Source organism: Cuculus canorus, chromosome 10 (genome assembly GCF_017976375.1).
Source record: "Cuculus canorus isolate bCucCan1 chromosome 10, bCucCan1.pri, whole genome shotgun sequence".
In the NCBI taxonomy this organism is placed as follows: domain Eukaryota; kingdom Metazoa; phylum Chordata; class Aves; order Cuculiformes; family Cuculidae; genus Cuculus; species Cuculus canorus.
In genome coordinates, this window is record NC_071410.1 from 10,448,548 (window position 1) to 10,462,744 (window position 14,197).

Consider the following 14,197-nt stretch of genomic DNA (forward strand, 5'->3'; position numbering starts at 1 on the left):
AGGAGCCGCAGTGCTGTCATAGGACATTTTAAGCCCGTGCCAATGCCCACCTTTTATTAAAGAAACTAAGAAAACAGCATATATGTACCAATAGCAGTGATCACCTCTGTACAGACTTTTGGCTGTAAAGCTGACGTTCTGTTACTTCTAAGGAAGGTGAAGCCTGCTACACCCTCCCTGCTATTATTAGAAGGAAAAAAAAAAAATATACAAATCACTTATCAACCACTGCTGAAATATGTTTTAACAGACAAATCACAGTAGTGATCCTCAGCAGGAGTCTACATGAGGCCACAGTCGTGTTTCCTGAAACAACATTCAATCCAGGTGTAGAAGCCTACTGTAAGGCCAAAGACCTTTCTTTAGACCTGTCATCTCATCCTTCTGACTTCCCTTACACTTTCCCAGTCTACGCCACACAATGAGGAAGGTTCATGGTTTAGTCAGAACAAATGCTTCTCAGGACATAATCCTGCTGCCTTTGATCATTAGATTTGTGCAATTCTTTATTTGTACTTAGCTAAACTACTCAGGTTTTCCCCTGCCTGAACATCGTGTGAACGGATCTGCCCAGCTACATAAAAGAAGTGCACAAGAGAAACTGTACTGCCACCTCTAATAATTAAGCCTAGGAAATCAGATACAGACAAAAGTCACTACCCACTAAGAGAAGTAGCTTGTTGCCAAGCTTTTCCTTACATACAATGTGAGCACAGCCAAGCTGAATCTCCATCAGCCCCACTGCAAGAGGTTAAACCAGATGACCTTTCAAGGTCCCTTTCCAATAACATTACTCCATGATGACCCAACCCAGAAGACACATTATTTTTGTATGGTTTTTTTTTTTACAAGCATTTATAGGCAGAGGCCATGGTTTTTAAATAAAAGTTTAATTCCTTCATCAGGACTTAAGTTTAAACACAAATGCTGCTGAAAATCCTCACACCGCTGCTCTGATGTCCTGGCTCTTGGCTCTCAGGGCACTGGCAGTGTGGCAGCAGGGGCTCCAACACAGGAGGCAGGAATCAGACTCTCGGTAGAGCTCAGTGCAGGATGCAAAGCAAAGAAGCAAGAGACACAGTTTCCAGACAAACATCAATTTTTATACAAAAAGAAAAACCCTACACTGCAATAGAATTGTTAATGTTGCCACAGGACAGGAGCTCTTGGAAGGGAGAGAAGTTTTCCGTAAAAGGCACAACTAAAGTAGTACTTCCCTAGATCTTAACCGCATTTTTTCATTAGCATCACTTATACCCCAGCCCCATGCCTCTCAAAGCCATGCTGGTTACTATAGCAAGTAATTACAAGTTCCTTCTTTTCCCTTTTTCCTTTCCCTCCAGCTCAAAAACAATATAAAAGGAGTGTTTTTAAAAACGAGAACATAAAACAGCTTGGTCTAGAACCCCATAAGAATCCAGGAGAGACTTAACAGTTTACTTTACGATTGTCCGGCACAGTTACTAAGTATTCAAGTTTCAGATGATATTCAAAGATCTGGAAGCCTCAGCCAGCTCTGATTTTGGTATTTTTCTTCCAGGCACTTCCCTGCCTGTCAGATTGGTGTTAGATCTACAGTTTTCCCAGTACTATGTATCACCAGCCTCTTCAACCCACTACCATAAGCATTCATTAGCACCATCAGACCCACTCCGAGGGCTTCTTCACATTTTAGTCCTGTAACCGCCTATGCTCCTTGGTTAAGATCTTTTGCAAGGGGCAACGCTTCCAAGGCAAAGCAAAGTGACCAGGACAAGCAATCAGAATGTGTCAGTAACTTACAGGACAACAGGATTGCAGGCAACAAGAGGCTAAGACAGCTGGACACAAATCTGTTGTGTATTAGGCCACCTCAGCGTCTCAGCAGGCACTTGCTAGATGCAACAACCAAGCTACTAGAGGGCAAAGAGGCTCAGTTTACTAGTGTACTGGTAAAAAAGGATCAAGGATTTGCACAGCAGGTCAAGGTACAGCCATAGTACAGGACAGCAGTCCTCTAACCACTAGCAAGGCTAAAAGTAAGCTGTCAAATTGAGGAACTGGATTTAGCTTACACTAGAAACTAAAGCGCACAGCCACCACCAATCCTCTACATAAGAGGGAGAGGAAAGCTTGTCCAGGATGTACCTTCACCATTAAGTTAACACAGCAAGACAGTACTTCAGACTATGCTCTCACTTTCACTTTGCTGTGTCACATGCTAAAGGGCATGTAATTCCCTCAATAATTAAGATGAATTTAAGTTTGCAAGCTACGCTGATCTCCTTTCATGGGAGGAAGCTGTAGCAGAACCACATCCCAGATGTCACCCAGGACTTCACCTAAGGCCAAGCTTGGCCAAGATACAAGCCTTCCCCATCACTCTTCAAGGCCTTGTCAGGTATAGAATGGTAAGACAGACAGCAGTCTCTTGGGCTCTTGCCGTAGATCCAGATCAACATGTCTTAGGGAGCTCTACTTTCCAAACGATTTAGGGTGTGCGTGCCAGATCATCTAACCCTGCCCACAGGCAAACCCTCTCCCTCCCCCAACCCCAAACCAATTGTAGCAATTAGCCATGTGTCAGTCCTGCTCTCCACAGATCTGCAGAATTGAGTCAATGCTACTGGGGAGCCCCAACACATGGGGCTGCTGGTGGAGTTGGGAGTGTTTACAGAGATGAGCTTCCCCCACCCCAGCCTCCCAGTGTTGGGATCAGAGACAGCAAGCTTGACTTAAGCAGGAGAAGCTGTGGAGAACTGCACTGGAACAAACAGTCTTCTACCAAACTTTACAAGCTGAACAACTTTTGGTTTTAAAAAAAAAAGCCATACAAGAAGCAGCTGACATCTGTTGTTATAAAGGGACATGGCTGAATAGGTAGGAGACAGATTCCCCATTATGAGTCCTCCTGATGGCCTCTGCAAGGATCATTGAGATGTCAATCACCTGGAGGAGAAGAAAGATGCATCAGTGTCACTAGGAAAAGACATCAAGCCTGGAAGAAGAGCTGGTAAGTTAGGAAGAACTTAAGAATAAATTCATTACTCAAATTTATAACATGCCAGATGCAGACAAATTACTGCCATGCAGGACTGGGATTTAATTACACAACTCTGAAGATACTCTACATACAACGCTAGAAGATTTGATGTCACTGTTCATCTTTGTCAGGACGACAGTGTCACCTTTCTTTGCTAAGACTCCCTAAACTCAGTCTCTTTACCTTAGGACTAGCTTATTCCCTTTGTGTAGGTTGCAGAGAGAGTAGGGGAGTCTAAACCAAGATCAGATCGCTTCCCTTGAGTCAGAAGGCTTTACCATCACTGCCAGCAGTCTAAGACAGATGAAGCTCCTGCGGCAGCTCAGCTCCCAGATACGGTGCTGGCTCCACCTGCTGGGGTACTCGGCTCACAGAAGTGAAAACCACTTTAACACAACTCTCACTCCAAACTCCAGCGGCTAAAGCATTTTGATAATATTTAGTCTCAGCAAGAAGCACATGTTCACAGTGCATTAAAGAAACTACATGAAATCCATATTTAATCCATTTTAATTTTATTTCTTCCAGATAGTTCGCATCCTAAGGAAGGAAAGAAACTGAAGAGCTGCAGAGCAGAAAGAGCATGACACTTACTACAAATCCTTTAGTCCTGTATTTCTCAACACAGATCATCAGATAGTAGCGTAAAAGCAAGGCATTAAGTGAGAGCCTGAAACACTACTCCACTGCAGTCTTTGGCTACAGCTATTTACACACTGATTACCACCTGCCTACGCTAACTGCAGTGTGGAGCTTGGGAAGAAGTAGAAGCATCAGACATCTTTCAGATGTGCTCAGCTTCAAGTACATAATCCATAAGTTAGTGTTGACAATACGCAACCCAACAGCAACTGCAACAGCAGTCTGCAGTCAGCTTATAACTTGCTTCTAAAAGCAGCTTAAAATTCACTGCAGCTTCAACCAGTTGAGCTTCCTTTTCACCAGCACCCCACTGCTGGAGAACCTGCTATATTTGCAGCACCAGCTGAGTCTTAGTAGTGCCATTCCCCTTCCAGAACTTCTCCAAATGCCTGTCTTCTACTTGCCTCTGCTGTGAAGATAGTATTTAGGACATCTGTGGCTGTGTGTATGCTACAGCGGTACCTGAAACTTCTGATGGACCTATTATGCCCGAATGCTCAGTTAAAGCTGCAACTAGCTGTCCATTAACGCAGGAAATCCCCAAGGTCTGCCTAGCTCAGGTTGTACAGCCTATTTTTTTTCTTCCAGGAAAGTCAGCCTGAGGCTGGGAAAAAAAAAATGCCGCAGCGCTTTCCTCAAATGGAAAACCCAAGACAGAATAAACATCAAGGGACTAGCTTTTAGCTTTCAGCTTTCATATGGATGGTAAAGCTGTTTTGTTTATCTTTGGCAAGTATCTGAACACTGTAGTTTGGAGCTGTGTCAACAGTCCTTGGTCAAATCAGCAAGGCATGTCTGTGGGACCAGACCACACTCCAGCTCACCTGCACTGCTGTTATGACCACACACAAAGCACTCACTTTCCCTAGAACAGACCTGCTTTGCTTTAAGGACTGGGTATTAGGTGACAGATAAATACAACGCTGAAGCTGACATTACTAGCTTCACAAGAGACTATTCCCTTCTGCTTCAGTATTACACATCATCAGCATGTCACTGCTGGCAAGGATACAGATACAGATGCTTGCTTACATGATGGGCCCATTAGATCAGTGATCTGATCTGGGTAAAACAAGCCCTGGAAAAAAATTAATTGAATGAACTGTTTAAGATGAGATGGATTAGAAGCTGCATTTTATCAGTGTAACAGGTCTGCTATCCCTCAGCAATAGGAACAAGACGACTAGTCAACACTGCCACCGATTCCAGTATCAATGGAACTGCTGTAAGCATTAGACAGTATTATAGGGTTTTTCCCTGACCAGCAGGGGGACGGACCAGTGCTACCAACAGAGGAGAAAGTGGGCACACACCTGGATTTTAGGGCACTGCTTCATCTTGTCCTCCTGGGGTATTGTGTTTGTGACTACAACTGCCTCAAAACAGGCATTGTTGATCCGAGAAATTGCCGGCCCAGAAAAGATCCCATGAGTTAAGATGGCATAAACTTTGGTGGCTCCAGCTGACACAAGCCTACGAGATGGTGGGGAAAGGAGAAGGATGAGAAATTCTTAGCAAGTGTTAAACTGACACTAGTGCAGAGCATAAGCTAAGCATGAAAGGAAACACTACCACATGCTTAGGCGACCAGATACCTTTGATTTCCCCATCCAGTCCACTACTGATTCAGGAGAAGAAAACAATTTAAACAAGTACCACAAAATCCATGGCAAGCAAAGTACATATTGAAAAAAATATTGTTCTTAGCCCTGAGACATCTGGACAAGGTTTCTGCCAACACAAGGTAACAGATATTAATACCAGGTGTTGCAGATGCTGGTGTTTCTAGTGTAGAAGGCTTGAAAAGCTTACTTCTAATAGTAATTCAGATACATGACTTTTAAGTTTACAGACTGGACAGCACTTGGCTCTACCCAGCACAGTCAGTGATGGCCTAGTGGAAGGCACACTTTCAACACAAGTGTTTTTCAAATAAAAAAGCCCACTATGGTCTTCTAGCTATTGCCACTCAGAACCTTAAGTATGCTTTTTACTCATTTTATATGACGTGAGATAGATAATCAATAAACTGTATATTACTTTGTGAAAGAAACCTGACACGCAAATAATCTGACAAACTCATGACATAGCATTCACTAACAACAGGTTTCTGGTTTAGGGAAGAATCAGTCAGCCCTACTCACTTGTCTGCAGCATGGCAGATGGTACCGCATGTGTCTGCCATATCATCTACCAGAATGGCCACTCTGTCTTTCACGTCACCCACCAGCACCATGCGATCCACTTCATTGGCCTTCTTGCGCTCCTTGTGAATGAGGGCAAAGTCTACATTCAATCGATCTGCAATGGAGGTCACTCTGAAGAGAGAACAGTTTCCAAACAGCACTTAACATCACACAACAGCTTCAATTGAATCTCTTAAAACTATCAAGCACAAACTGCCACTGCAGTAGGAGAAGCTGTCACCACATCTGTTACTGCTCTCAAGCAATTAGTAGAAGACACTCTGCCACCTTAGTTTCCCTTCAAGCAGTTAAACCTGCTCTCTCTGATCCAATCTCTCCCAATGAAAGCAACAAGATCACGATAAAACAGTCTTTCATCTCGACCACTGCAAATTAATTTGCATTTAAAGCTCAAAACAAACCTTAACCAGCAAGTCTGGCAAACCTAAAGTGATCAGAAAGCTTAGGAAATTGTCATCTTCGTAACACTACATTAGAAAGTCTTAAGTTGTGCTATGACAGGGATCTACCTGCATTCACATAAGCATTCAATTGTCATGCAGACAAGTGCTGGCACAAGGACAGTGACGAGTACACATCCAAGAAATAGAAGTCCACCACCTCACATTTACTTTGATTCAAGCAACCAAAGAGCAACCTTACTAGAGAGACCTAAACTTTATAAATTAATGCTGCTGAATAGTAAATGGTTTTAAAGCATTAAGAGTGAGAAGGAACAAGTACACATGCCCCTAAAACTTGACACTTGAGTAGACTCCTAGTTTCAGTGGATCAGGCTCAGCAAGGGAGTTCTACACAAGATTGTTTAACTACACTGTTTACTGAAGTATTTAGTTCTGCAGCATCTCCATAAAACACTGCACCAGCTAATTCAACGCATTTCAGTTTAAGTGGCTTTTGAAGAGTTTTTTTCAGGATTCAGATCACAGCTGCCTGACTTGCCGTTTCATATACTGCATTACGCAACAAGCTACGGAAGCAGATGAATATACAAAGGTCTCGTCCAGTACATGGGCCACAACAAAGCTACAGGAAGATACATGGCAACCTACTGCAGTAGTATCTCTTAGCTATTTGTAACAGATAGCTTAGAACACTAAAGTAAGTGAATCGGGTCAGCATGCACCAACATTTTGCTGTGACAAGTCATGGATTAAAGAATACATCTACGTCCCTTTGCTGTTCACATGTAGCCCTTACACAGAAGCATCAAGGAGTAGCCTGGTTTCTCCTAATAAGTATCAGAGAACATTCTGAACTGCCCACAGACTGGCATGCTTATCTGCAGAAAGATGGGAAATCGTCACATGACCAAAGCAGAAATGTGCTATAACATATGCTGCTGCTTTTTGGAAAGGAACCATCTATCTTCCTTGCTCTCAGGGAAAAGGAAGAGTAGCAGCAGACTGAAGTCGCAGATAGATATTCAAATCAAGAGTAATAAAGAAAGAAAATGGCTCAATAGACTAAGCTAACTACTGCAAAGAAAGTCTGGATAAAAACATATCATTCACCAGTACCAGCGGCCTTGTCTTGGCACAGGGGTATGAGCTACATAAGTCTATCCTTCAACCTGCATAATTACCCTTCTACAAGAAATTGGTTTAGTCCGAGGCATGTAGAAATCGCCCAGTTCCTACCTATGCAGCTGTGATTCTAGAAGCTATTTAATTCTCCAGGTAGCCCAAGAAACCTTCTAAACACTCCCTTGGAAGAATATCTGGCCACTCTTCACTATCTGTCACAGACTGCCTTATAGAAGGCAGGATGGCAGAGGGAACATGTGTCTTAAGAAGAAGGTCACAAGCACTCTCAGGAATTGAAGTAGATGTAAAAGCAGCACCTCCAGCCAGATGTCTGACAACTTACCTCTTGGCTCCACCAGCATCTGGTGAAACAATGGTGCAGTTCTTCCACTCTGCAATATTCTCTTTGATCCATTTCAGTACAGCAGGCTCAGCATATAAGTTATCAACAGGGATATCAAAAAAACCCTGCAAGAAAGATAACAGGAACAGATGCAGCTGAAGGTCACATTCCAAAAAACAGTTGAAGAAGCCTTCTATATGATCAGGCGTACACCCACCACCTTTCCACAGCCTTCTGCTTTCCTTTCTACTTCTCTTAATACAAGGGCAGTAGCCTTTGGGATACACACAACAGTAATCTAAGAAGTCTGCAGAGCCAGAAATAGTTTAGCAGCATAATTAACATTTTACCTCTGACACCTGCACAAGACAGACCTAGTTCTATCCTAAGGGGGCACAGAAAAACAGCATCAAACACGCTCATTTTCAGAGCGGCTAGCTGCCTGCTCACAAAGTTGTTCTTTAAAGCTCATTACCTGCACTGTCTACCTCTACAGGAACATGCAGAAAAGGCTCAAGTAGCATTTGTTTTTAAACTAATGCAGCTGGTTCCACAACTTTGTGCAGCAGACTCCTCCAGGTAAACCTCAAAGGTCACTAAAAACCAGAAGTTAATCCTGGACAGGGAGTAATAGGCAGCTATTCTACAGGAATGCTTCAAGATACAGGGGTCTTCCGTGCTCAGCAGCCCAGCAATTATAAGAACCAGGCTGAAATAAGTAATATGCTGGAAGCTTATGTACACAAACCCAAACGTTCAATTGGATCTCACCATTGGTGCTGGTGAAAAGTCAACCCTATGTCACACAATTCCAAGTCTCTTGGGAAAGAGGCACCTATTCCCTTGTACTTTCCTTTTATTTCATGATCTTTCCGAAGTCTTCTCAGCTGTGCCCCAATAGATTTTTTTTTTTTTTTCCAACTGAGACAAAGTATTTCTGGGCAAATTATACTGGAAGAAACTATGCTAAAGTGTAAATGGCCGCATTTTCAACTGTTAAAATGACAGCCAGCCCACCTACCTCACCAGGCAGCAGACATCTTACCCTTCTGGATTCAAAGTGTTGGCAGCAACACAATAGATACCATCCCCTCTGCCTCACACCTCTGAGTTCCACTGAGTTGGCTGCTTGGTCTCAGAGCACTCGCTCAAGGCAGAAAAGAGACAAAACTGATAATTTAAACAGCTTGGTCTCCCTGACACACGCTCTTGCCACTTTTCTTACTCAGCTCCGGTAAAAATTTCAGCTGCTCAGTGAGACTATTCTGTTCACTAAGCCAGCAAACCCTATGAATAGCTTTCAATTCACCAGCAGCCTGGGAGAGAACCAAAGCCAACTTATGAGTAAGGATGGCACTGAATGGAAAAAAGTGGGATTGCCCATCTTTTCAAAATAAGGTATCAGATTACTGTCATGGTCAACTGAACCCCCACAAGCAGCTGTGCTGGTACACGTGGAGGCAGCTATCTTCAGGGCAGCAGTATTATCTGCCACTGTGTCAGACAGCAGCCATTTCTCCCTGACAGGTCAGTAAATATCAGGAAGCTCTACTCAATATTTAACACTCTAGATAAAATCATTCTCCATCTCAAATTCCTCAAAAGACCAGTTAAGATTACCCTGTAACTGTGTGGCAATAATGTTGCATGGCATCTTTTACTATACTAGCACTCATTTATGCAGGACTCATTATGTTTAGTCTGGTCAAGAATAGCTATAACTTCATTTAAAGATGAACCTGTTACCCATCTCCCCATCCTCTGACTGATTCTACAAGTCCCTTCTAGTCCCTCATCTGCAAGTCCCGATCATCACTGCATCTAAAAAAAGTAGATCGCTGAAAAGCTTGCAAAGCAGTGAAGAGGCTGACACTGGAAGGTAAGTACTTCCCTGATTTTATCTCCTACCTGGATCTGAGACGCGTGCAGGTCCATGGTGATTATATGATCCGCACCTGCCACAGACAGCATGTTTGCAACCAGCTTGGCAGAGATGGGTGCTCGACTCTAATATAGCGAAAAAACAGGATTTAAGACAAGTTCAACACCTTCATCAAGATGTCAGTCTTCTACTTCTAGGCAATGATTCACAAGCAGTTACTAAGAAGAGCACTTATCAGCATCGCATCTTTTCATCAACTGATGATTACAGCTTGGTGTATTTTCAAGAAGAACTAGATCTTTACGAAAAGATTAATTTACAGTCCAGTGCCCCGAGTCTTGAAGAAACTAAATTTTATCTCCTCCTCATGCATTCAACTTCATCTGTTCCCTCTTCAGCTGTCAAGACTTTCAAGGTGTGCATTCATCTTCCCAGGAGAAACCTTTACCACGTCACATCACTTACCTTGTCCTTTTTGTCCTGCCGAGCATAAGGGAAGCAGGGAATGACAGCTGTGACTCTGCTGGCTGAGGCAATCTTACAGGCATTTATCATGATAAGGAGCTCCATCAGATTGTCATTTATTTCACCACAGCCACTCTGCACAATGTAGACATCCTCCCCGCGTACACTCTCACCTATTTCAACACTGGGAACAGATGCGAAAAGGAGAGTTGCATCCAAATGCAAGTTAAAGCACAGCCATTAAAACACACTGCAGAGCAACCAAGGGATTACATTCCCAAGGTTCCATGGGTAACAGTGTCCTGTAATAAAGGGTGTTGAGTAGAATCACTGTTGCTTATTTGCTCAGTGATTATTTTACATTGCTCACTGGTCGAATTTAATGGTTCAGTCACGAAGGCTAAAAGCACTCAGCCTGTACTTTCGGTCTCAACACAAGCTAACCATGTAAACACCCCAGAAGAGACCTTGTTCCCTGCATCAGAAGTACAACTACCTCAGCTAAAAGCAGCAGCGTACAAAGGAGGCAAGGATAATAGCCAGCCATCAAGGAAAGCAGAGCCAAAATTCTACCAGAAGCTCTACTGCAGCAGATTGTTAGATTTAGAATGATAACAGCTATTCACTGGCTTGAACAGAGAAGCCCTCCAGCATTTCACTTTGGAAAGGCTTTTGGGGTTAATTTCCTCCTCTATGTAATGCACACTAATCCCTGCTGATGAAGGGACTGAACACAAGCCAAAGGTCCTGTTTGCCAGCAGCAAATTGCCAGCTTCAGCGCGCATATCAAGACACCTGCACCAAACGCAGAGTTGGAACGAAAGCACTAGTTTGAGGTTTCTTACAGCACAACATTGCATTAGGCCTTTTGTAGGAATGAATTAATTACTAAGTACTTGCAGCATTTCAGTTTGGAGAAGCCAGCCACAGATTTGGAGGTAACCAGAAGTCAGTCTGGTGAGACAAAGCTCTTCCACAGTTTTTCCTCTTGCACTGGAAGTGCTCACCTACTGCTGCCACATCGAAATTCAGACACAATCACCCAACCCACTCCTAATGGCTTCATTTACAAGACACTTTAGGGTAGATTTCAAATTTTAATACTTCATTCTCTGATCTTCCTCCCCTCTTTGTGTTTCTGATGACCACAACATATTTTTAGTCTTGTAGCTCAGCAAGCTGCTGTCATCTTACTGCACACTGACTTACAGCGAGCATTAATGTCTCATGAAGAATTTCAGCCAGCAGGAGAACTTTCCACTAGGTAAGTGTCTGAATTTACAGCAGTTAGCATGAGTGCCATCTCCAATTGCGTTTAAAAACAGCCTAACAGTAAGCTGAATCAAGGTATTTATTGCACAAAAGGTATCACTGAACTATTCTGTTAGAACAATCTTTTTCTGGGAAGAATCTGCTATCAGTTTATTAGGGCAAATAAGATGTCTATTAGGTTGAAGTCACGTTACCTGCTGACGTAAGGACCTGCTCGCTAGCCAACTGGATGGATAAGAGCAGTTAAAGAGCAATGGAAACTGTGCAATGGCAACAGCTGTAAATCAAACAGAATTTTGACGACTGTCCTCTACAACCCTCTGCACTGCCTCTGAAGTTTCCGATTGCAATGGATACTCATGCAACAGAAACACAGCATTCTACACCACATGTACATCCTGGATTCTCCTTAAAAAAAGAAATCACCGTCTATAGAAGAAAGGAATAGGCTGAAGCAATCACCCAAGGTTCTTCATATGACACTGTGTGGTGAAAACACGCTTAGTGTGCTTCTCTAAACAAAGCTGTAGAAGCTCTGAAAAATTTTTAGGCTCTCCTATCTTTTAGATTCTTCAGCTGGGATGGCAGCAAGTCTTACACAGCACAGAGACAGAAAACAAGACAAATTTTAGGACTCAGAGCTTGGAGAGAAAAGAGACTGCATGACTGCAGCTACATCATGGGCCACATAGTGGCATCAGCCTCTGATCTTTCCTGAATCAATATTAAAAGGTATTATCAATACCTTTAATGCTCTCCAGAGCAGTTTAAAGACATCAGCTACATCAGCCTCCAGTCATTACAGCCTCGACTACGCGTGCAAGAGGCCAGTCAGCACATTCCCATCACCTCCCAGCTTTTGGGGTGATGGGAACACGGTTCAGCCGGCGAACGCAGCCCCTCCAACCTGTCAGAGCGCCCGGGTGACACAAACCCCGTCCCCCACGCGTGGCAGCCCCGAGCCCCACAGAGCGGGGCTGGACACGGGGGTCTGAAAGGTCACCACAAGAGACTCGGCCATGCCCGGGGGCTGCCCGCAGGGGTCTCCGGCCCGGGGGGGAGCCCATCGCTCTCGGCTGAGGTCCCCGAGCGGAGCCTCCATCGAGACGCGCTCCCCCCCGGGCCGGGCCCGCCCGAGACCTCGCGCCTCGGACTACAAGTCCCAGCAGCCCACGGATCCCCTACTCCTACTCCAGACTACAACTCCCAGCAGCCCCCGCGCAAGACAAGGCTCCCCCGTGCCCCCTCCCCAGCGCTGGACTACAATTCCCATCAGCCCTCACGTCCCTAAGGCCCCGCGCCCCTATCTCCCGCCCTCGACTACAACTCCCAGCAGCCCCCGCGCGGGCTCTGCATTCACCCGGCCGCTGCGGCGCCCCGCGTCCTGCCGGGAGCTGTAGTGCGTCCCCGCCCCCGCCTCACCATGTCTCCTGGTTGCTGAACTTCTTCGTGACCACCTTGCCCAGCTCCAGGCCGAGGCGGTCGGCGATCTTCTGGGACAGGTCCTGGTGCGAGCTGCCGCTGAAGATCTTAATGTTGGGCATGACGGCGGCTGCGGCAGCGGCGCCCTCCTCCTCCTCCGCGCTCTGCCTCGCGACGGCACCGGCTGCCGCACGGAGACACGGCCGCCTCCTGCGCGGGGACGCGGCACAGTGAGCGAAGGCCACGCCGACGTGCACCTACTCCGCCATCTTGCCCTTTCCCGCCCGCCGCGCGCTCCCTTTATGCTCCCCCCGCTCCCGCGGCCCCGCCCCCCGCGCGCCTTCTATTGGCCGCGCTGCCGGAGGGGGCAGGGCGGAGCCTGCGCGCCAGCCAATGGCGCCAAAGGGCGGTGGGCGTGGCCCGGCGGGCTCCCCCGCTGCCCTGCCCACCTCTGAAACAACGGCCCCTGGTACGCGGGCGGGGCTATCCCCTGTAGGGGGCGGGACGTAGGGCGGGAGCGGCGCTGCGATTGGCCACCTTCCGGCTACCTGGCCTGCGATTGGTCAGGATAGGGCCGGCCCTGTCGCACGTGACCTCGGGGAAAACAGACACGGTCACGTGATTGGCAGCTCTCCTTCCTTCCCCCTCGCCCCCCCCCAATCCTCCAGCGGCCATGATGGCCTCCCTCTCCCTCAGGGGCGAGAAAAACGTTCCCTTTCCCCGCGCGGGGCGCTGAGGCCGCGTTCCTCCCAACCCCAACGCAACGGGCGTTACCTCAGCATGGCGCCTTTCTCCACCGGCACCGGGGCGCTGGCCGGGCCGCGGGCCCGTGTCCCGCTGCTGCGCCGCTCGTGGCGTTGGGCGGGCCGGCCTTCCCCCCCCCCCGCTGCCCCCCCTGCCCGAGCACCCGCAGCGAGTGGGATCTCCTTGGGAGTGACACCGAAAATACCGGCAAATGAACTCTCTGCGACTCCGTTTGGAGTTCTGGAAAGCAAGCAGCCTGGGCGACACGAGGCAGTGATCTCTGTCGCTGTGTGCAGCCAGACCAGAGCTGGCACAGAATGGATTCCCCACTCGCATGTATATGGATATATTTTCCCAGAAATCTTATGCACATTCTATGACTTTCCTAAGTTTAATGTTATTATGAACATCACAACAGTCCAAACTCTTGCTAATTCGGAGCTTTGGCTCCAGCTCTGCCTGACCTTGCGTTTGGGATGGGGAGAGACTGCAGACAGAGGGGATTGCAGGGGAGACACCTGCTCAGCTCGGATCACACTGAGCACAAGGCACTATCAGCTCCAAACATGAGCGGTGTCTGGAGAAACACTTGGAAAGAAAACTCTCTGTCAAGAGGGACATGCTGTCTAACTTTCAAAGAACATCATTGCTCAGATGAAACTAAACTGCTTT

The 14,197-nt window shown here is 46.3% G+C and overlaps 1 protein-coding gene across 1 annotated transcript; it reads right to left on the reverse strand.

Moving 5' to 3' along the window:
• Nucleotides 1–869: 869 nt before the first annotated feature.
• On the reverse strand, nt 870–13,639 carry PRPS1 (phosphoribosyl pyrophosphate synthetase 1). Its single transcript, XM_054075632.1, has 8 exons — nt 13,556–13,639; nt 12,782–12,991; nt 10,088–10,271; nt 9,649–9,747; nt 7,741–7,865; nt 5,809–5,982; nt 4,978–5,137; nt 870–2,928 (listed from the first exon to the last, which is right to left on the reverse strand). The coding sequence occupies exons 1-8, from the start codon at nt 13,561–13,563 to the stop codon at nt 2,836–2,838; spliced, it is 1,053 nt and encodes a 350-aa protein (XP_053931607.1). The 5' UTR covers nt 13,564–13,639; the 3' UTR covers nt 870–2,835.
• Between the last annotated feature and the right edge of the window lie 558 nt (nt 13,640–14,197).